This window comes from Pan paniscus, chromosome 13, assembly GCF_029289425.2.
Source record: "Pan paniscus chromosome 13, NHGRI_mPanPan1-v2.0_pri, whole genome shotgun sequence".
Lineage (NCBI taxonomy): Eukaryota > Metazoa > Chordata > Mammalia > Primates > Hominidae > Pan > Pan paniscus.
Window position 1 is genome coordinate 111017614 of NC_073262.2, and position 25093 is coordinate 111042706.

A 25093-nucleotide genomic window follows, 5' to 3' on the forward strand; every position below is an offset into this window, starting at 1 on the left:
GATTGGCGATTGCTTCCTTTTCATTATTTTCCCTTAAGCTACAAATTAATTACTGAGTATTTCCATAATAAGCTTTGCATATTAATAATTATAAATGGAATGTAATAGTGTATATGAAAGTATTTTGCAAATACTAAGCTTACTGTCATTTGTATAACTGTACAGCTGATAAAAGTTTCCTCGACATTGTCATTATCTCATTTAATTGTTACACGGGCCTTATGAGGCAACTTGTTATTAGTAATAACAACCTTTCCTAATTAAACAGAGAGAAAGACACTTGCACACGAGCCACTGCACATCAGTTTGGAGCCAAGACAAAAACCCTCGCCTTGGGGAGTACCTTTTCTCTTCAGATGTACCCCGAGAAGTACCCGTGTTTGAATGGCCAGACTTCCCTGTTGTTATCTGCCTACTTCCTGAGTTCCAGTGAGAAAGCCCTCAGGACTGAGCTTCAGAGGGCTAAGTTCTTTCCAAATTTAACAGTCAGGCACTCAGAGAAAAGACTGCCAACCATTTGATGGAGGTGTTTCACATCTGAGTTTGATGAATGGTGTTCCACCCTGGATAAACTGGAGAGATGCTCTATTTAATCGATTGCAAACCCTACTTTGATTTCTAAGCCTCTTCTATCAGAGCAGCCTTACATGGAGCTAAAGTTGTGATTTCAGAGGCATTAGCAAACTTTTGTCCTCCACCTCCCTTCAAAATATCTTTCCCATTAAAAGATGGATTCTTTAATAAGTGATGTTGCATTAACTGGTTAGGTACTTGGAGAAATTGTTACATTACCTAAAAAATTGATACTTTAAAACATTAAATTATTTATTTAATGTTTGAAACAGTAAAATTATGAAACGGTAGAAAAGAACTAGAAAAAAGATCTGATGAAAAGATTTTCTAATTTTTAGTATGCAATTCCTTTCTCGCATAAAAGCTAAGGAAGAAATTATAAAAGAAAAGATTGCTAGATTTAGATACATAAATTTAAAAAACCCTCCGCACTGATCAAGATATTATAAATTAGGCCAAAAACAAAGTTGAAAAACATTTTGGTATTTATGTCAGAAAAATATTTTATATTGTAAACATAGACAGTGCTTTTCTACGTAAATAGGGAATACTCAAACTTACCACAGCCCTTTGCCCATTCACAGACTATGATCACAATAATAATAATAATATTCATCATCACCAAACAATGCTAATGATACTAGCTAATACTTATTGAGCATTTCCTTGGACTTTATGTTTGTTTACTCACTTAACTTTTCCAACAAAATTTTGAGGGACAGCAGTGGGCTGAATGTTTATGTTCCCCCAAAATACATATGTTGAAGTTCTAGTCCTTAAGGTGATGGCTTATTAGGCAGGGACTTTGAGAGGTGATTTGTCATGAGGGCTCTGAGATCAGTGCCCTTATAAAAGAGACCTCAGAAAAATCCCTCATCCCTTCTGCCATGTGAGGTTGCAATGAGAAGACAGCAGTGGTCAATGAGGAAGCGGGCTTTTATCAGACACTGAATCTGCCAGCACTTTGATCTTGGACTTCCCAGCCTCCAGACTGTGAGAAATAAATCTCTGATGTTTATAAGCCACCCAGTTTATGGTATTTTGTTATAGCATCCAGAGCTGATTAAAGGAGGTTCTCGCATTTCTCCCATCTTACAATTGAGGAGATTAAGACAAAGAGAGGCCAGTATGTAATTTGCTCAGGGTTATGCAGCTAGCATATGGCAGAGCCAGAATTCAAAGGCTTTCTTCCTTCAAGAGGCAAGAACAAGAGATTTTAAAAGGTTGTAATACAATTGGCCAATGAATGTCTAAAATAGTCAAACTTAAAAATAAACTAAAAAAAAAGAATATTAGTTGTCTTTTTTTAATGCCAGGATTCAAAGCACAATACCACACAAAGAACTTTTGACCCACAAGAAATATATACATTATTTCTACTTAACACACACCGAGTATTATTATAATGGTTAGGAGAAAATGAATCAGAGCATTTTAGAGAACTTTAGGACTGTCCAGCGAACAGCCCAGACGCAGGGCCTACCTGGCCTCGGGAGCCTTTAGCCATCTTGTCGCTGTCCTCGGGGCCGATGGTCAGCGCACGCAGGACAGGAGGAAACTTCTGGATCACTCCCCGAAGACCCAGGGCGCCCCTAGAGACAGGGCCCTGGAACCCGGGACAGAGTGGAGGGAAGCAGAAACATTGCGAATCGGGGGTGGCGGCAGCAGCGACGTGGGATCCTTTGCCCTCCGCCCTCTGGGCTGCGGGACCCAGTGACTTCGAGGAGGAGCGCGAGCGCAGCCGCGCGGGGCGCACCCGTATCCGCCTGGCGCGGGAGCCGCCCCCTTCCCGCCGCAGGCGGCGCGGGGCTGCGAGTCAAGTCCAGGACTCGGGCCAGTGTCTCCGGAAGACAAGACCAACCTCGCGCCGCGGCGCAGCAGGACGCGGGTTCTGAGAAGCGCGTGGCTCCGGCGACAAGACCCCAAGCACCCTCGGCCGGTGGCCCGGGCCCGACCACCCCAGCTGCGCGTCGTTACTGGCCACAAGTTTGCTCTGGGCCAGCCAAGTTGGCGACTTGGAAGCTTCTCCCGGGCTCTGGAGGAGGGTCCCTGCTTCTTCCTACAGCCGTTCCGGGCATGGCCGGGCTGGGGGCGTCGCTCCACGTCTGGGGTTGGCTGATGCTCGGCAGCTGCCTCCTGGCCAGAGCCCAGGTAAGAGCCAGTGCTCCGCGACACCTGTTTTCGCGGAGCCTCCGGCGGGGACTCAGCTTTAGCGACACGGAGGCCAGGTGCGCGCGAGAGCTCATTCATGTTCACACGTCCACAAACGCCCCGGCACGCACCGAGGCGTACCCGGCAGGTGCTGGCAGGCAATTAGTGGAGGGAGCTTCAAAGATCTGCTTTAGTGGAGTGATGTCCTGGGGCCAGCACTGTTTAGACCAGCATCCTGGCATCCGCAAAGTAAGGGGATATTTCCGAACAGCGGAGTCGTGGATCAAGAGTGTGAGGCTGGGAAGGTGAAGGAACTTTTCTTACTCTTAAACTCCGTGGTCCCCATTTAATTAATCGAAATGACTTTTGTCTGCTCGTAATTTACCATCGCTTTTGAGAATTTAAACTTACAGGATCGATTGTGACCACTATCTGAAAGAATAATTGGCTGTCTGTGATACAGAATCACATACATTCAAGTTAGGAGACAGAATAAAAATACCAAAATACAGCTCATTTGTTAATGTTAAGAAACGGTGGCTGTCACTTTTGTACTGCTAATATCATTTAGAGATTTTCTGGGCGATCTTTCACAATGAAGCCTCTTTAATGTGCAAGGCACAATTCATACGCACTTTTTTTTTGAGTCAAATCAAATGTAGGGTTTACAGTCAGCTTTTCAGATGAGCTAGAGAGATGCGTGTAGTGGTGGATGTTATGCAGTTCAAGAGCCCTGTGAATTTAAACCGAATCAAGGTATTTCTCTCCGGTTCGGTAGGGGGTGCTCCTAGACCGTCAAATGAAGGCCCAATAAAAAATTATTTCACCGTGAGAATTCAAAGCAGTGATTTATGTATTGATACTGTCTAAACTTAATACTATGTTCTCGGCTTTCAGATGACTAGTTTAAATTTCAATTATTCTAAAAGTGCAGTTTAAAAAACCTATCTGTTAAAGTCATAACCAGAGACATTAAAACTTAAAGGGGATTTCTAGGCTAGGTGCCACGCTAAAAGTGGGTTTTACTTAACATGACCAAGATGTTTCATGTAGATTTATTTTGTTAATAAATAAATTTTGTTAATAAACTAAACAATTTGTGTGTCATACATTGACTAATAATATTAGCAATGGATAGCTGAAAGTAAGATACACTTAAACCTGAAAAAATTCATCAAGTTACCAGAAGGAATATGAATGCATGGAAAAAAATTTGGTGATAAATTTCCATGATCGTTATAGAACTCTGGTAATCTCTACTATACTTCCTACATTTTTATCTCATAAGATATTTGGATAATATGCTTAAAAATGGCATCTTCTTATATACAAGAGGCAACTGAACTCTAACCATTTATTTTATTTAGTGTTCTAGATTACTTTTTATAAGGAAATGGGGAGGTATTATGTAGTACAATAAGAAAAAAAAAAAAAGGCTTGGTGTGGTGGCTCATGCCTGTAATCCCAGAACTTTGGGAGACGGGAGGATCTCTTGAGCCCAGGAGTTCGGGGCTGCTCTGAGCTATGATCATGCCACTGCGCTCCAGCCTGGCAACAAAGCGAGACCCTGTCTTGAAGGAAGGAAAGAAAGAAAAGAAAGAGAAGAAAGGAAAGAGAGAGAGAGAGAGAGAGAGAGATAAATAAATAATAAATAAATCACCATGGGATTGTGGGCAGAATATTTTCTTTTGCTTTCAATAAAACAATCAGGACATTGAATACTTCTTCTATAACTTTAAACCAGGGTTTCCCAACCTTGGCATTGTTGACATTTTGGGACATATATAATAATTCTTTGTTTTGTTGGGGGTGGGTGTGTTGTCCTGTATATTGCAGAGTATTTAGCGCCACCCCTGTCTCCTCTATCCACTAGATGCCAGTAGCCCCCCTCCCCCTAACTGAGACAACCAAAAATGTCTCTAGATGTTGCTATACATAGTTTGGAAGGCAAAATCACTCCTGGTTGAAAATCATTGCTTTACACGGATTTCCATTTATATCTATAGATTATGAATTGCATAAAATGACAGTTTGTGGTATTATATTACATTTGCCGAATTTTTGACATTTTAAACAAAATCTGGAGGTTAAATTCAAGTGATTTACATTGACAAACTGATACATTTTATGACCTTCAGTTTCTTCATCTTCAAAAGAGTCATATTGGGCTAAGATTCTTTTAATTCTATAAGTCTTGGTTTATTACTTTAGGTTACAGTCATTCTCTACTCTGAAATTCCATTAGTTAACCTGGAGTATAATAGAGACTAAATACATTCTGGGTATTATTTACTTCAAATATCAATTGCTGATATTATTAGCTTAAGTATGAGAGACAAGGTATTTATGAAAAATGAGCCTGGCTTTATTAATTTTTTTAGCATACCCAGTTAATGATGAATATATTGCTAGCTAACACAGATATTTCAAAAAAATTATGACATATTGATAGAAAACCAAAGGGAACTCACCCAGGCAGAATGAGCTTGTGTAGAGTAAATATTTAGTGTTCAGTAAACACTGGATCACACCATAAAATAGATGATATAGACCAGTGCTCATCAATTGTTTTAAGGGTCTCTGTGGTTTCTGGTTGGTAAAGATATACTTTTGTCTCAAAGCACAGTTCAAAACCCGTGCATTCATACATCATTACAGAGCCCAGCAATGCATTTTCTATAGTCAGAGTATCACATGGTAATGAGGACCACTATGTAAACATGTTTAGTATTTTCTTTACTGTGTTAGTGGATCCTCCTGGTAACAGACTGTAGGATGGAATTGGGGTGCCAGAGGTTTATTAGGGGAGGAGGTAATGCTTGTGAAAGTTGAAAGGGAGAGGGAGAAGGAGTGGACAGGGGTAACCTCAGACCGGCAAGCAAATCTGACAAAATTTTGTCCAACTCAAAGGAGAACCTTGGGGGAAAGGTGCCCATCAGAGGAGTCCCATGCTGTGAAAAAATGGCCAGGTCTTAGAATTCCTGCTGTTGACCTTCCAGCATGAAGATTCAGAGCCTACTAGAAAATCAGAAATCTCTTTCTAGGTGTGGAAAAATGGTAATCAGTAATGCTACTTGCCGAGTACCAAATACTGTGCTAAGTACTTGATTCTCTCATTTAATTATCACAGTAACTTTATGAGATGGGCACTGTAATTGTTCACATTTTTATAAATGAGAAAATGGGGCTATGAGATGTTAGATAATATACTCAACTCACACAAGCAGCCATGATTTATACTCTGACTTTTACCTCTGGGGCCCACCCCTCCTACTGGTACCCTCATTGTGGAGATCAGCTGGGCACTGCTTAGTGACATTATGTATACACATGTCCTCTGTCCCAGCAATCTCCGCCCCGAGTCTCTATCCCAGGGAATTTCTCACCCAGGTCTATAATGATTCTTGCAGTAATTCTGTGGTGTTAGAGAATTAGGGACAATCTGGGTGTTTATAATGGGATATTGTGCAGCAATAAAAAGCAATGGCTTAAATGTGCACAAATCAGCATGGACAAGATCGTAAAAACAGGATAACATGTGACAGAAACAATAGGATATATGGTATGATATCATTTACATACATTAAAATACATGCACATAAAATAGTAATATATGTTTTATGAACATATTCAGATAAAAGATTGTGTGTGCGTGTGTGTGTGTGTGTGTGTGTGTGTGTCTCACATAAATGCTTGTCTATGGGAGGTAGAGAAGTAGGAGTGGGGTATAGACATAAAATGGGATAAATCAATAAATCAAGTAGGCCTACACTCTGCATCTCAACGCATGTGTTAATTACAAATTGTGGTGATAATAAACAGAACTGTCAAAACTATTACTGATGGAGTTAAGAATGAGGACAGCCGGGCGCAATGGCTCATGCCTGTAATCCCAGCACTTTGGGAGGCCGAGGCGGGCAGATCACTTGAGGTCAGGAGTTCGAGACCAGCCTGGCCGACATGATGAAACACCGTCTCTACTAAAAATACAAAAATTAGCTGGGCATGGTGGCACAAGTCTGTAGTTCCAGCTACTTGGGAGGCTCAGGTGGGAGGATCGCTTGAACCCTGGAGGCAGAGGTTGCAGTGAGCTGAGATCATGCCAAGTCCTAGAATATAGGCAGCTTCTCCAAAGTGGAAACTAGGGACTGTCTTTGGCAGAATGAAATGGAAACTCAACAGTTGATTATCTCTATACTGTGTTTATTGCCACAAACACTATTGTAGTTAAAGATAAGAGAGTTGGTTTGTTCTCATTCTTTTCTGTTGACAGCCAGGACTATTTCCATTTGTCTTCTAGTTATAAGGAAGTCTTAAATCCCTGAGGAATGGGCTTCCTGGTGGCTGCATTAATTGTGAGTAGTCTCTTCAGCCCTGGTAGACCAGAGGCAGTGAGATGGAAGGGTCCCAGGTGTGGCTGTTTCTTGCCAATGCACAGAGAGTAGGTTTCATATTCCCAGAACTTCCTCAATTCTTTGTGACAAAATAAAATATTTTCAACAGGCATTCATGCATCTCACTTATTTTCCTGTCTTGAACTTCAATTGGTTTTGTCATCTACTGGAACCCATCTTGTCCTTTCTTTCCCCTCTGTTTTGTTTTTTTCTTTTCTCTGGGTTATTCATTAAATTTTTAAACAGCCATGTTACTTTAGGCAGTTAATTTCGTCTCTTGGTTGTCTCCACTGGCTCCACTGTAAAATAGGACTTACTCATAGAATAAGCATTATAGTGACATCTACTCATAGAATGTGAGTCTTGAATTTAAAAATATACAAATAAAAAGCTTAAAGGTGCCTGATAACAAAAGATGTCAGCTCTTTCCTCTTCTTTTATTAGCAGATCAGTTAAGTTATTTTTAATGGAATGATTACTAGATTAAGATTATTTCTAAGCATTATTGAGAACTCCTGAAGGCTTTTAAATGGGGTGTGTATGTGTGTGAGAATTTTGCGAGGCTATTTTCTCTTCCTTTTATTTCTTACGGCTTCTCCTTCAGAACCCACATTTTTTCTGATAGCAATTGGACATTTTCTTCATAACACCGATAGCTGTTATAATATTACATTTATTAATATAAGTACTTGATCAATATCTAACTTCCTCATTGCTTTTGCTCAAAATTTGTTTCCTTCTTGCTGATGGATATTACCACTTTACTTTTCCCAGTTGTTATTGTCTCCCAGGATCACACAGCTGTGCTGCATGACAGATGTGTTGCCTAGAGGGAGTGACACTAGTTAGAAATGAATAGAACATTGGCCACTGTTGCTATTATGTGTAGATCTATAATTTGGCCTTCAGCCTGATTTTCTGTAATCTCAGATTCTCATTGCCAATTGCTGGCAGGAAACAGTCTTCTTGATGATTTGTCATGTCCAAAAACAAGTCAACACTATTTCTAGAGTGATAATCATTGGCTGATTTCATTTCCCCATGAAATGAACTCCATCACTGAGTAGAGCTGCCACAGAATAGCCTTGAAAGGCAGAGGTAGTCCTGTGTGAGGACACTGTACTAGGAGATAGGACACCTGGCTGTAGTCCATATTTTACTATAAATTAGCTGGGTGGCCACAGATATGTGGCAAAATTCTGGGTCTCATTTTATCATGTCAAGAGTATAAGGTTTAGAGTTCCAGCATACCAGAGATTCATATTTTTTCAGGTTATCAACAGAGCTAGCTTTAAAGAGTGTTTTTACTATATACATATAACAGAGATCAAAAGCAGAAACTACCCACATTTCTATTTAGTCTTTGTCTATGTGCCTATTCAATTAATATATACTTTCAATTATGTCATAAATGAAATTTTATATATATTTTCACTTGACATTATACAACCCACTTTTTTTCCATTTTCCTATGACTATTTTCCTGTCTTATGTACTCATTCTCTTTCTCTCTCACTGCTGTCCCATCTCCTCTCAATCCCACTCAGATAATACTGTGTATCTTCCACCTCTTTCTCCATAATTTATTTGCTTATATAAAATATAAACACAGATGTAGTTATTTCATCTTTATTTGTTTAAAAAGTGACCACACACACACACACACACACAGAATGTTTATAAACAATGTAGAAGACTGGCAACTTGAACTCATTAAATTATATTACAAATGACAGAGAGCCACCACTTGAATCTTGAGAAAGTGATCCTCCTTTCATCTTGGAGTGTTATTATCATGGTACGTGCTCCCCATGTGATGCCACTCTAGCAATTTCAGACACAGCTACATAGAAGTCATGATTACAGAAACTCCAAGAGCCAACCTTACCAGAGACAGCATTTGACACTATCAAGTGTCACTGATGTACAGAAAGAAAAATTAGGCTTTAAGGAATGAAAGTGTAAAAACGATTCAGTGCTCAGGAACTATAAAGTGAGTTACTTCAAAATGGAATTTGAGCTCTGTTATGATTTCAATAGTGCAAGAACTACACTTAATTATTCCTGCATTAACCATTATTTTTATATTTTTGAACATTTTTAACATATGGAATATAAAATATTGACTAAATGGAACATGTATTATTTTTACATTCTTGAAGTTTTCTATGTGTTGCTGAAAACCATTTATTTATTTGTATTACCTAATTAGCCACCTTGAATAATGTTACAACTAAAAGTGTAAGGGTTGAAGAAGGAAGAAAGAAACACAAAAAGTGGCTCGACAGTCAAAGACAGAATAAACCTGAGATGGGCTTCTGGCCAGTTTTGGTCAGGAGCATGCTCTCTTGCAGACTAAGAGTATTTAAGGGTTCAGGGTGGGAGAGCTTATCACAGGCTTGGACTGCTTCTGTGCCTCTTTGTCTTGCTTATCTGGGAGGAAGAGTTTTTGTGTTTGTTCCCATACATCTTCCTGCAGCTGCAGGCATATCCCCCAAGTCTGCTTTTAGCTTCCCTATCTTAGTGCACCTAATGGGAAAGGAATATGCTTATTAGGGCCCACTGTTTTACTGGGGCTCATTGTATGAGTGTGAAGTTTGGTGGTTACTCAAGAGACTTTCCCCCTCCTTCTGTGCCCGAGCTGTCTTATCTTTGTTTTACTGTCTGCTCTTTCTGGTTGCTTGTTTAGAAGAGAAGTGATTTCCTTGAAATGCTTGAGGTTGGAAAGGGAGCTAGAACTTAAAATGGTGGTGTTTGTCCAAGATGATAGTGCTCCTGCTCTGTCAAAAGCAACTAAAAGTGGAGTTTAATATAATAAAAGTTTAATATAAAAATATAATTTAATAAAAGTGGAGCCCATTTAATATATCTGGTGACAATAGTAGTTAACGATATTTTTGTATTCAGTCTTGTGCATGTGTAGATATAATATATCCTACATGGTTACATTCCTCATAGTATTCCCCCAAGTTCAATAAAAGCAATAACCATTGTACTATTTCTTTTTCTGATTATCTTTTGAGTCCTTTGTCAGCTAATGAGGATAGTGAATTTTTTTTCAGTTTTTTTTTCTATTAGAATATCTATTAGAATAAGTAATTTTGGGTTGATATATCCTCAGTTCTCAAACTTTATTCCAAAATTTTTATCCACTAGAACAAAAATGGACAAACTATGGTCTGTTAACCAAATTCATTCCGTCATCTGTTTTTCTATGCCTCATAAGCTAAGAATGATTTTCACATTTTTAAGTCATTGAATAAAAATCAGAAGAAGGATCGAGGTTAACATTAAGAGTGAAGTCATGTTGATAGCTTGCACTCTTGATAGGTGAGTGGCACTTTACCTCTGTGGTCTCCCTTTTCAAAACATATTGGCCCAGTTCCATAATGAGAAAACCATAAAAAAAACCCAACTGTGGAACAAAATGTCTGACTAGTGTTTCTCAAAACTATTTTTTTAATTATTATTTTTTTATTTATTATTTTTTTTTATACTTTAAGTTTTAGGGTACCTGTGCACATTGTGCAGGTTAGTTACATATGTATACTTGTGCCATGCTGGTGCGCTGCACCCACTAACTCGTCATCTAGCATTAGGTATATCTCCCAATGCTATCCCTCCCCCCTCCCCCCACCCCACAACAGTCCCCAGAGTGTGATATTCCCCTTCCTGTGTCCATGTGATCTCATTGTTCAATTCCCACCTATGAGTGAGAATATGCGGTGTTTGGTTTTTTGTTCTTGCGATAGTTTACTGAGAATGATGATTTCCAATTTCATCCATGTCCCTACAAAGGACATGAACTCATCATTTTTTATGGCTGCATAGTATTCCATGGTGTATATGTGCCACATTTTCTTAATCCAGTCTATCACAGATGGACATTTGGGTTGGTTCCAAGTCTTTGCTATTGTGAATAATGCCGCAATAAACATACGTGTGCAGGTGTCTTTATAGCAGCATGATTTATAGTCCTTTTTGGGTATATACCCAGTAATGGGATGGCTGGGTCAAATGGTATTTCCAGTTCTAGATCCCTGAGGAATCGCCACACTGACTTCCACAATGGTTGAACTAGTTTACAGTCCCACCAACAGTGTAAAAGTGTTCCTATTTCTCCACATCCTGTCCAGCACCTGTTGTTTCCTGACTTTTTAATGATTGCCATTCTAACTGGTGTGAGATGGTATCTCATTGTGGTTTTGATTTGCATTTCTCTGATGGCCAGTGATGATGAGCATTTTTTCATGTGTTTTTTGGCTGCATAAATGTCTTCTTTTGAGAAGTGTCTGTTCATGTCCTTCGCCCACTTTTTGATGGGGTTGTTTGTTTTTTTCTTGTAAATTTGTTTGAGTTCATTGTAGATTCTGGATATTAGCCCTTTGTCAGATGAGTAGGTTGCGAAAATTTTCTCCCATTTTGTAGGTTGCCTGTTCACTCTGATGGTAGTTTCTTTTGCTGTGCAGAAGCTCTTTAGTTCTCAAAACTATTAAGATAAATAAAAATGAGGAAAGCCTGAGAAACTATCACAACCTAGAAGAACCTAAGGAGACATGACAACTAAACATGATGTGGTGTCTTGATGAGACCCCAGAACAGACAAAGGACATTAGGTAAAAACTAAGAAAATCTGAATAAAGTATCAGCTTAGTGAATAACAATAGATCAATATTGATTCATTAATTATGACAAATATACCTACTAATCTAAGATTTTAATAAGGGGAAACTGTTTATGGGAACTCTGTACTATCTTATATAAATAAAATTTTTTTCTGTAAATCTAAAACTATTCTAACATTTAAAACATTTAAAAGGAGATTTTATTGTATTTTAAAAGGACAATATTTTGAAGTGTGAAGATTAAATAAAATTAAAATTTCAGTGTTCATAAAATTTTATTTGAACACAGCCACATTCATTCACCTACTACCGCTTCGCATGGCTGTTTGGTGCGTTCTGAATTGCAGTGACTCAGTCATAACTTGACACATTTCAAGTGCTACATGTATTGCTCTACATTTTCACTTTACTTTTTTCACTACCAGGGAGAACCCATCTTGTCAAAATAAGAAGAGAAAAATGGACTAAATATTCTGCTTCTAAAGGCATAGTGTATGTGGATTTTTTTTGCTATCAAATAAAATGGAAAAGCATTGTGTTTATTATTCAGTGACACTACAGCTGTGCTAATATAATACAATATATGTTGTCATTCCCAGATTAAGCAATCATTACAGTATTCCCAGCTGATAGCACAGCATTCAGTCAGAAAAAATTAGAAAATTTAAGATGAGATATCTCATCACATAACTTCTTTTAAAACATGAGGCTGCAATAAAAGTAAAGTTCAAAGTAAGGTTCTCATTTGTTAGCTAAGCGAGGAAAGCCATTTACCAATGGTGAACTAATAAATGGGTTAAATCATGTTTGATTGTAGCAGGCATGAAATGTGTCTAGAGAAAATAACTAGTTTAAAACTACTTACCTTTTGAAAAGAATAGAGTTGAGGATGTTGTAGCAACATCAATAATCAATTAAAAAACAAAGCAAATGATTTTAAGGGGTTTTCCTTGGCCCTTGATGAGTAATATCCGTAACAAATGTTACTGATATTAATCAGTTGTTTATTTGAGGAGTCAATGCTGAGTTTGGTTTACTGAAGCATTTGCCTTGAAAAATAGTCTGTGTGGGAGAACATTTTCAAAGAATTTGAGAAAATGACTAATTTAGTTCAACCTGAAATGGAGTGTGCTAAGACGTGTTAAAAATGATGGTGTTAAACCTTTGTGTGGAAGACCAATCAAAAGCTCATGAAAATATAAAGCATTTAAAATCAATGGTTATTTATTGTATTGTTTATCTGCAAGCACTTTGTAGGAAATATTTGAATATATCATGTGTTATTGAACCAATAATGTCAACGGCCAACTTTGTTCACCCTTACGAACTTAATTATCATCAGTTCTTTTAAATTTTTGTTAGAAATAGAAGCAGCATACTTTGACTTGCCCTACTATGGCTTAGCCATGATAAAGCTTACTATGATTTTTCTGAGCTCAGGGTTAAAATGTTGAAATTAGGTGAACTACTTTTTCAAGCTATCTGCCGTTCTGTATGTGATGGTTAATACTGAGAGTCAACTTGATTGGATTGAAGTATACAAAGTATTGATCCTGTGTGTGTCTGTGAGGGTGTTTCCCAAGGAGATTAACATTTGAGTCAGTGGGCTGGGAAAGGCAGACCCACCCTTAAGCTGGGTGGTCACAATCAGCTGCCAGCATGGCTAGAATATAAACAGGTAGAAAAATGTGAAAAGAGAGACTGGCCTAGCCTCCCAGCCTACATCTTTCTCCCATGCTGGTTGCTTCCTGCCCTTGAACATTGGACTCCAAGTTCTTCAGTTTTGGAACTCGGACTGGCTCTCCTTGCTCTTCAGCCTGCAGATGGCTATTGCAGAACCTTGTGGTTGGTGAGTTAATACTTAATAAACTCCCCTTTATATATATATATCTATTCCATTAGTTCTGTCCCTCTAGAGAACCTTGACTAATGCAATGTACCTCTCAATGAAGATTGGAAAAGAAAGAAGGGATGAAGAAAAAAAGAGTTTAGTTTTAGGTAACAAGAGTCTCTTGATCTTTGGTACTTTTGTTTTTCTTTTTTAGAAGGGGTTTATAATTCAGTAGTGATGGATGAATCTCATATTAGTTTCAGGAAATTTGTTAAAGCTGCCAAAATGTCCTTCCTAGATTTCATTATTTATCTCTCGAAATGCAGTAAGGATCCATTTTACATACATTGTAAAATTAGTCTTTTTTGCTATAATCCTGGAAGCCGAGTAACTAGGCATGTGTATAAAGAAAGAAGAGAGAGAAAATTCCTATGCCAAAATTTGTAACTGGGGTGTAGCTAGGTGTTTTTTCTCTTGGAGGCAATCTAGTTCATTTGCAAGAAATGGTGTTGAAAATACATGGATTTATTTATTTGAAAAATTCCAGGTCTGTTTGTTACAATAAAGCTGGTCATAAAAACACAAGTACTTGTTAAGAGAGAAGTACTGACACAAGTACTTGTTAAGAGAGAAGTACTGTTCAAAGGTGGGAATCTTTTTTTTTTTGAGATGGTGTCTCACCCTCTCGCCCAGGCTGGAGTGCAATGGCACAATATCAGCTCACTGCAACCTCCTCCCGGATTAAAGCGATTCTTCTGCCTCAGCCTCCCAAGTAGCTGGGATTACGGGCACATGCCACCATGCCCGGCTACAAAGGTGGGAATCTATGGTCTAACAGGAGGAGAACATCATTAGAATAAGCTGGATAAATTAAGAAAAGCTACATAGAAAATCCAGGAGTAACTGTGCAAGTCAGCCATATCTTGAGGGGAGAAAGAAAGGCAAAATATCACAGAAGTAGATCAGTCTTGCTTATCATTGCAAAACATGAAAAATCAATTTTAACTATGTTAAAATACAAATACCTTATGAGCAATTTTGGCTTTATTCTGTTGATTCTGCTATTTGCAGATGTTAGCAATACTTTTATAAGAAAGCCATGAGAATTTACTAGAAACTATTAAAACTAAAAAGAGTTCAGTAATGTCACCAAGAATGACATTAAAAATAGGAAGTAAAATAGCTTCCTTATGTGTAAAAAAACTACCACTTAGCATAATAAAAATATCCTATTAGTAATAGCTATCAAAAATAAAATAACTAGAAATGAATAGAATAATTATGCTGAACCTATATGACAAAAAAGAAAGCTTTACTAAGGCTTAAAAATATAAATATTAAATAAATGAAGAAATATACCATATACTTATCAAAGGACGATAAAGGGAATGTCTCATATTTTCAGGAGCCTATATAAGTTGTGAGGGACTACCTAATGCATGATTTCTTTTGCACTCAATTTTTTTTTTTAAGGAGGAAGAATTTTAGCAAATTTTATTAGTGAGTATAAATGAAAAAATCAAAAGCAAAATAATAGCAAACCAACTCCAACAATGTATGAGAATGATAATACACCACAAATATCATTCCAGCAAATACAGAAAAAAAGTGACAAACTTTAACACCCATCCATGAAAGAAATTCTTAATAAAATAAGCATAAAAGGGAATATTTACTTTGAAAAAAGGTACTTAGAAAATATTATCATAAACATTATACTAAATGAGATAGTTAGAAATATTCCACTTAAAGGGAGAAATAAGATAAAAAATTTCATAGTTTTCTGGTTTATCTTTGAGTTTTGTTTTACAAAAATGTATCTGTATATTTTCCCTCTTTTTTTGCACAAAAGGTAGCATTCAATTTATACTCTCTGCATTTTGTTTTTCTTACTTCACAATACATCCTGGAAATCATGTTAGGTCATAGAGTTTTCTCACTCTTTTTTATAGCTTCATAATAGCCTATTTTGTAGAAGTACCAAATGTGTGGGCATTTAATTTGTTTCTATCTAATATTTTACATGTATAAATAATACTACACTGTATAGTCTTTATGTATTTTCATATTGTTGAAGCTATAACTTAAATGTAAATCCCTAAAAGTGAAGTCAATCCTTTGGGTATATACCCAGTAATGGGATGGCTGGGTCAAATGGTATTTCTAGTTCTAGATCCCTGAGCAATCGCCATACCGACTTCCACAATGGTTGAACTAGTTTACAGTCCCACCAACAGTGTAAAAGTGTTCCTATTTCTCCACATCCTGTCCAGCACCTGTTGTTTCCTGACTTTTTAATGATTGCCATTCTAACTGGTGTGAGATGGTATCTCATTGTGGTTTTGATTTGCATTTCTCTGATGGCCAGTGATGCTGAGCATTTTTTCATGTGTTTTTTTTTGCTGCATAAATGTCTTCTTTTGAGAAGTGTCTGTTCATGTGCTTCACCCACTTTTTGATGGGGTTGTTTGTTTTTTTCTTGTAAATTTGTTTGAGTTCATTGTAGATTCTGGATATTAGCCCTTTGTCAGATGAGTAGGTTGCGAAAATTTTCTCCCATTCTGTAGGTTGCCTGTTCACTCTGATGGTAGTTTCTTTTGCTGTGCAGAAGCTCTTTAGTTTAATTAGATCCCATTTGTCAATTTTGTCTTTTGTTGTCATTGCTTTTGGTGTTTTAGACATGAAGTCCTTGCCCATGCCTATGTCCTGAATGGTATTGCCTAGGTTTTCTTCTAGGGTTTTTATGGTTTTAGATCTAACATTTAAGTCTTTAATCCACCTTGAATTAATTTTTGTATAAGGTGTAAGGAAGGGATCCAGTTTCAGCTTTCTACATATGGCTAGCCAGTTTTCCCAGCACCATTTATTAAACAGGGAATCCTTTCCCCATTGCTTGTTTTTTAAATCATGCTGCTATAAAGACACATGCTCACGTATGTTTATTGCGGCACTATTCACAATAGCAAAGACTTGGAACCAACCCAAATGTCCAACAATGATAGACTGGATTAAGAAAATGTGGCACATATACACTGTGGAATACTATGCAGCCATAAAAAATGATGAGTTCATGTCCTTTGTAGGGACATGGATGAAGCTGGAAACCATCATTCTCAGCAAACTATTGCAAGGACAAAAAACCAAACACCGCATGTTCTCACTCATAGGTGGGAATTGAACAATGAGAACACATGGACACAGGAAGGGGAACATCACACACCGGGGACTGTTGTGGGGTGGGGGGAGGGGGGAGGGATAGCATTAGGAGATATACTTAATGCTAAATGACGAGTTAATGGATGCAGCACAGCAACATGGCACATGTATACATATGTAACAAACCTGCACGTTGTGCACATGTACCCTAAAACTTAAAAGTATAATAATTAAAAAAAAAAAGAAAAAAAAAGTGAAGTCAAAAGATAAATGTACATTTAGGACTTTTTCAATTTTGCCCATTTCTTCTCCATAGCAGTGGAAACATTTTACATTCCCACGAGCATTGTATGAGGCTATTTTTTCCACACATATTTGCCAACAGAATGTTGCACTCAATTTTTTTTTTTTGCTAATGAAGTAGTCTTAATATATTTGACCTTACTTTAGCTCAAAATACTATATTGCACTTAATTTATAATTAACTTAAAATTTAATTGGTGTTTTTCATGGTTATAGTCATTAAACTAAACAATTCCTTAAAAACTTTAGCAGATGAATTTTTAAAAATCTGTATTTTGAGAGAATTATAGATTCACATGCAATGTAAGAAGTAATACAGATACTAAATACCTTTCACGTAGTTTCTTTCAATGGTAACATCTTTCATTACTATAGTACAATATTATAATCAGGAAATTGACATTGATATAATCCCTCTGTCTTATGCAGATTCCATTGGTTTTATACATACTTGTGTGTGTGCACATGTATTTAGTTTATGCAGTTTTATCACATGTAAAGTTGCATGTGATCACCATCACAGTGAAGATATACAATAGTTCCAGCACAGGAATCCTTTCATAGCCACAACCACTTACTTCTCCCTTCCTTGCAACACCTGGCAACTACTAATTGGTTTTTTGTCTCTGTAATCATTATATGACTGTTAAAAATTTAACCATGCTTTGTTTCTAAGTATAATTGGAGCTCTACAAATATCTATAATAAATTCACATGTAGTTAATTAAAATATAAGAGAAAAGGATGAGTAATAGCTTTGAAGGATGACAGCTCAATGTGATCGCATTCTTAATGTTTTCATTTAACTGTATGAGCCACACCACAGATAGATACAAGTTTTTCTTAAATCATTTTCAGTTTGCTTCTTGCATGAATAGGGTTGTGGGGATTTTTAGAATTTGTAGCCAAATGTGCAAAATCAACTGATCTTCAGATTTAGTTTGAATTAGAGTTCATTATATGAAAGGATTAAAAACTTAAGAAGCCAAGACATTTTCATATTGTGTGTGTGTGTGTGTGTGTGTGTGTGTGTAGTGTCTGTGTGAGTATGCATGCTTCCTTGTGTGTGTTTGTATATATATTTATGATGTATATCTTATCTGTTTTTCTTTTTTTATGTTGAATTAAAAAAGGACTAAACAAAAATAGTTTCATGGTTCATAAAGGTAGATGATTCAATAATATTTTTCTCAAAACTATAATGTTTATTATAAGATTCCTTTATTTTAAAGCAGTATTACAGACAATACATTCTAAATAATTAAAAACATGTTTTCATTGTTAAACCTCCTTTAGAACATAAAAGCTTCAGCTACTCTCAAGGGAATCACACTCGTGAGAGTGACATTGGCATTTAAGAAAAGGAAAATAAAATATAAGTTCATATGAACTTTTTTGAGGCCTGTGGGAAAACATGGAGTAGAAAGTTCATAAAACTGATTTGTTGCTTGGCCCATTCACACTGGAGTATATGAGAAACCCTGAATTCCAAGCAAAATTCCTTCTTATAGACCAGCTCAGTTTTCTCTCAGACTACGGAAAATAGAATGGCTAGCTGTATTAGAGTTCTTCAGGGAACAGAACCAGTGGGATATACATACAAAGAGATTTATTGTGAGGAAGTGATTTACACAATATGGAGGCTGAGAAGTACTAGGATTTGCTGTAAGCAAACTGAAGATACAAGAAAGCTAGTGGTATAATTCAGTCCAAGTCTGAAGGTTGGAGAACCAGGGGAGCTGATGGCATAAATCTCATTTTGAGGGCTAGAGAAGATGAGATGAAATGTTGCCAGGAACGGAAAAAAAGGGTGCAAATTCCTTCTTCCTCTGCCTTTTATTCAATTGAAACCTTCAACAAATTAGATGAGGCCCAGTTACACTGCGGGAGGGCAGTCGGCTCTGCTGAGTCTACTGATTCAAAGGTTAATCTTGGACGAAGACAGACACACAGACACACCGGAAACAAATGTAATCTGGGCACCCATGGCCCATCGAAGTTGCTACATGAAATTAACCACCACACTAGCCTAGAGGGGAATTCATTTTTAAAAAACATATCCTTGTGATCCTTTTGAAATTCAAGTAAAACTTAATATATAAATGTTATAATAACTTTCCAAGAGAATATTATATTCGTTAAGTAGACTTCACTTTAGGAAAGATATATTTTTGTAAAACTATAAAATAATCATATCTAAAACATTTTTATATACCTTTTTTTATGATCACCTGTGGTAGATTCTCATTTACTAGAATGAGGTAATATTTTGTGGTTTTTTTAAGTGAGAGAAGAATGCTTCTTTTTTTAAAAAATGATTTTTTTGGTGATAATTGTAAATTCACATGCAGTTGGAAGAACTAACGAGAGTGAACATGTGTATCGTTTACCCCGTTTCCCCCCTTATCACTTGTAAGATAACATCTTATAAAACTACAGTAAAATATCACAACCAAGATAATAATATTGATAACAGTCAAGATACAGAACACTTTCTTCCCAGAAGGATCCCTTCTGATGTTCTTTATAGCCAAACCCCCTTCCTTTGCACTTCCCACTCCTCAACTCCTGTCAACCACTATCTCTTTTTCATTTCTATAGTTTAATTTGTGTATTCTTCCTTTTTTTCTTGGTTGGCTTTCTAGAAGCTTGTCAATATTATTGGTAATTTTAAATCACCAGCTCTTTGTTTCACTGACAGTCTGCATTGTTTTTCTGTTTCAATTTCATTGATTTATCCTTTTAACTTTATGATGTCCTTCTTTCTACTTGCTTTGGTTTTATTTTGCTCTTCTTTTTCTAGGTTCTTGGGGTGGGAGATTATATTATTGATGCAAAACTTTTCTTCTTTTCTAATGGATGTATTTAGTGCTATGCATTTCTCTTAGCACTGCTTTAGGTCTGTCCCACAAATTTTGATATGTTGTTTTTGTATTTTCATTCAGTTCAATGTACTTTTGATTTCCCTTGAGAATTTCTTTTTGACCCATGGATTGTTTAGAAGTGTGTTTAGTTTCTAAGTGTTTGGAGAGTTTTGTTATCTTTTTGTTATTGATTTCCAGTTTGATTCCATTGTGGTCTGAGAACATTGCGGTCTGAGAACTCTGTATGCTTGCAATTCTTTTAAAATTGTTGAGATTTGTTTTATGATTCAGGATATGGTCTATCTTGGTATTTGTTCTGTATGTATTTGGAAAGAAAGTGTATTCTCCATTGCTGGGTGAAGTGTTCAGTAAATGTCTATTAGATCCTGTTGGTTGATGGCATTGTTGAGTTCTATATCCTTGCTGATTTTCTGTCTAGTTGTTCTATCAATTGCTGAGAAAGGGGGTTGAAGTTTCCAATTGTAATTGCGGATTTGTTTATCTCTTCTTTAATTCTATCAGTTTTTGCTTCACATATTTTGCAGCTCTGTTTTTTTGATGTATACGCATTTTTGAGGGCCATGTTTTCTTGATGGAGTGACCCTTGTATTATGATATAATGTCCCTCTTTTAGTCTCTGGTAATTTTGTTTGCTCTACTTGGTCTGGTACTAATGTAATTGGGGAAGTGGGATTATCACCTTATTACGCTCATAGAAGTAGAAGTTTTGGTTCCTCCGTCAGCTATCACTGACAACTATGGTGGGCTGCTCCATGGTCCTGATGTGTGGGGGTATGAGTGCTGCTCCTCATGTGGCCTCCACTGTCACCACAATGGGAGTAGCCTTGTTACTGCTAGGCTGACTCTCCACTAGGTCTTCTCTGACCCCCGCTCCAGCAGAGGAGTAGAGGGACACTGTATTACTGTCAGGAGGGGTGGAAGTCCAGGCTTCTTATATGCAGGTTGTGAAGAAAAGGTGGGGGTGTCCAGAAGCCTTGTTTCAGGCCAGTGAGAGCGAATGTTTTAGTTCTTTACTTTGCTCTTAAACCATTCTGGGAGTTTGCAGGGGTCCCTTGTCATTTTGGGTTGGGTTTGTGAGACTGCATGTCAGGCAAGTGTTCTTGTATAAGTGGTTAGCTGTCCTTGTGTTGCTAGCTGTCCTTGTGTAAGCTGTCCATGTAGTAAACTGTGGTTTGGAAAAATTTCTTGCGATAGTTCCCATTATCCAGCAAATCATGTGTGAGAGCCCTGCCTTCATGGGTCTGCCCTGTTCCACTTGCCAAGGCTTGACATAAGTTACTCTAGTTTGGATCTTACAATTTCCACATTTCTCTGAAAGCATCACTGATCGACTCTCCTGTGGGTTGGTTTTAATTGTCCCTTGGTGCTGAGATGCACCTGTCCTGGATTGTTGGTATGGTCTCACATTGGGAAGAAGTGATTGGCGACTGGGAGTCAGTATCAAATCACTTTCAGCCACATTTGAACAACAAGCCTGACCTGGAGAAAGTGGCTCTCAGGCTAAATCTTCCTGGAGTCCACAGTTAAGTTCAATTTTGTTGGTTCCTTAAGTATTGGTTATCATTTGAAGCACTGGCCCAGCATTATTCTATCAGGAGTGTTGTTTCTATAGAATTGGGGCAGGACACAGGTCCAAAGTTTAAAGGAAATAATACAAAGTAAAACCAACAGGAGCATAAGGAATTTATTTTGTACAATGATTTTGAACCAAGAGGCCAAGCCTGAGGCCAAGAAACTAAGCAAATCAAAAGACCACTGGGAAACTGGGTGAGACCTGTCGTAGCCATTGAGATCAATGGACTAAATAAACATTTCTAAAACTCTAATGAAAAAACTAATGGGTTCATGAAGCTGCAAATCAAAATCAAGCAGAACAAAATAATTACATAAGATTGAATACTTCTTAAAAATTATAATTTTTATGACTTTAAGGAGAGTACATCATTGTGAAGGCAATGATTTATGACTTGCAAATCACATTTAATGAGATGGAGTAAAAAGCTGAACCCTTGAGATATTGAGGTAGGAGGCAGGGCTCAGAGACTGGACCAAATTGAGGACTAGCTAAAAGAGGGACACGGTGGAAGCAGCTTTCCATAAGACACATTGTCCAGTGTTCCATGCCAGTTTACCATTGCCATGGCAACACTGAAAGTTACCACCCCTTTCCACAGCAATGACCCAATGACCCGGAAGTTACCACACTTTTTAAAGAAATTGCTTTATAATCTACCTCTTAATTTTCATATAAGTGGGTATAAATATGGCTGCAGAACTGCCTTTGAGCTGCTACTCTGGGCAGACTGCGTGGCCCTGCTCTGCAAGGAATAGTACCTCTGCTGCTGCTGTATACTGTCACTTCAATAAAAGTTGCTGTCAAACACCACCAGCTTGTCTTTGAATTCTTCCCTGGGCAGAGCCAGGAACCCTCCCAGGCTAAGCCCCAGTTGTGGGCTGCAGCTTTTTCTGTGGTGTTTTTCCAGGCTGTCTTTTTTCTTCCTTGGCTAGAGAGCAGGCTTCTCTTGAGACTTTTAAATTTTTCTGCCTGTGCCTGTTGATATTCCAGAGTTTCCAGCTTCTTTTACTCCAAGCTGGGGATGTATGAGGCAGAAAGAAAACCCAGGGAATTTACCACCATGTTGTTTTCCAGGATCTGTAGCCTGCTCTGCTATCTTCTCTCTGCCTCTTAGAATATTGTTATATTCATTTTATATGTAATGTGTAGGGCTTTTGTTTATATTTACTGAGAGGAATTGGGGAAAGCACATCAACTCCATCATGCTGGAAGTTCCAGAATACCTCTTAAATTAAGCTAACTTATGGATTTATGATTACTTAAAAATTGAATAAATGTGAATATTGGGTTAATTATGAAGATTTTCATATCTTGACATTAAAATTGGTATCTATATTTATAACTTTAGGGGCTTTTAATAAAGTACAAATTACCAAATTAGGGCTTCTCTTAGCTATCAAATATATGACAGATTGGAATTTAACATTTTATTTCAAATCATAAATGATCACTTGTCCAGGAAAAATTACTAACATCTATTTTTCTAAATGTAACATTTTGTTTTGGGTGCAATTGTTGCTTTTGGAGAACTAGACATTGAAAATGTAAACTGCTCTTCTGTTTGAAGTACACTATCATTTTAATGTCATTCTATGTTAAACAGTGCTTGTATCTATAACAAAGGAATAAAAAGAAAGCAATATAAAAAACAAGTACTTATTTGCTTTTACTGGAAATGACTGATTTGGTTTGGCTGTGTCCCCACCCAAAATCTCATCCTGAATTGTAATCCCCATAATCCCCACATGTCAAGGGTGGAAGCAGGGGAGGTAATGAGATCATGGGGGCGGTTTCCCCCATGCTGTTCTGATAGTGAGTGAGTCTCATGAGATCTTGTGGTTTTGTAAACGTCTGGCATTTCATCTGCTTGCACTCGCCTCGTCCTGCTGCCCAGTGAAGAAGGTGCCTCCTTCTCCTTTGCCTTCTGCCATGATTGTAAGTTTCTTGAGGCTTCCCCAGCAATGTGGAACTGTGAGTCAATCAAGTCTCTTTCCTTACCCAGTCTTGGGTATTTCTTCATAGCAGTGTGAGAATGGACTAATACAATGACTAAAGATCAATTTAACAGATTGTGATTTAGCACATTCTGATCATACTTGCTCCTGGCTAAACTGACCAGATGTTTTAGAACAAAATATCTTTAGAAGCTGTAGTTTATAAGATGCATGGTTTCCTGAAAAGGTTATCCCTATAAAAAGGCTGCATGTACACAGAAAGAAATAAAAAATGATATTTTCGAGTAAAAATGGCACAAGGGGTGATTTGAAATATTCACGTTTGATAATTGAAGTCAAATTTCTCTGAATCAAATGTATAGTTCTGAAATTTGGTCACAATTTATACAATGTTTTCTAGGATTGAAGTAAAAGGAAGTAACGGTTTAACTGAAAAAACAGCCAGGAAAAAACCAAACCAAAACAAAACAAAACAAAAAACTTCAGGTGTGCCTGACTGTTTCTAGAGAACGAATGGGAAGGAGTCAATTTTTCCTTCCATGCCCACTTAGAGACTCATGTGTTTCCAGTTCATTCGCTCTTTTTGATATGTGAGATTTTAGGCTCACTTTCAGTGTATCTACTTATAACTCAGAATCCATGTTGTATTATATTGATAGATAAATTCTGGTATGTATTTCAACCCCCAAAATTAGTTTTTGCTTATTCCCTCATTTCCTAAAAAAAAAAATCGTTAAAGTAAATATGGGCATTGAGCTATGAATATAATCCAGAAATCTCCAAAACTATATATCTGACTATTCACTGAGATTCTCTTTGTGCTGTAAATATCTTAGAAAATAATACCCAGCTACGCATCTCCCAAACTGTGAAACAAATTAATGTTTGTTATTTTAAATCACAACAATATTTTGGGATGTTTTGTTACACAGCTATGGGTGATAAATACAGATGGTTTCTTCTTTAAGGTTCTGTTCCTCTGGAACCAACCACTCTTGGTACTAAATAAATTGTATCATGTTAGATGGAATTATAATATTGCAGGAAATTATATATATTTTTGTATATTATTTTTATTTTTTGTAGTATATTATCTCTAATATAATTATTTGATTTTAAATATTTTTTCTTAGTATAATATCTCCATTTTATTTTTTGTAGTCTATTATCTCTAATATAATTACCTAACTTTATTAAAATTTTCTCACTTCTTCTGGTATGAGATTTTTTAAAAGGCTAATCAGATAAAAGTAAAATTGTTCTAAAATCTTACACATTGATGGATTTTGAATTTTGATTCAGATAAAGGACTATTTCAAATAGCTTGATATCAAACTCATTTTCAATTAGATTAGAAGGTGAAATAATGAAAGCTTGTATCCTGGCTTGAAAAAACATGATGAAAATGTTTGTATTTTGTTCACTTCTACAGCTGGATTCTGATGGCACCATTACTATAGAGGAGCAGATTGTCCTTGTGCTGAAAGCAAAAGTACAATGTGAACTCAACATCACAGCTCAACTCCAGGAGGGAGGTAAAGATGCCAAGAAAATTGGCTCTCCTTGTGCCTCCTATCTGTTCTCATAAAGATTGCACATTTCCCTCCTTCTTTAGTGTTAGGGAGATCCTTATCAGTCAATCCA

At 37.1% G+C, this 25093-nt stretch overlaps 1 protein-coding gene across 2 annotated transcripts in view; it reads left to right on the top strand.

The window, feature by feature from the left end:
* Positions 1-25093, top strand: part of PTH2R (parathyroid hormone 2 receptor) — a 142620-nt gene that overhangs the window by 48180 nt on the left and 69347 nt on the right. Inside the window, exons 1-2 of one of the 2 annotated variants that reach the window (XM_008974287.4) lie at positions 2397-2724; positions 24882-24984. In XM_008974287.4, coding sequence (XP_008972535.3) covers positions 2650-2724; positions 24882-24984 — 178 coding nt within the window. In that variant the 5' untranslated portion in view covers positions 2397-2649. Of the gene's footprint in view, positions 1-2396; positions 2725-24881; positions 24985-25093 lie in introns of those variants that run through there. The other variant, XM_003820822.6, reaches the window with a different exon arrangement.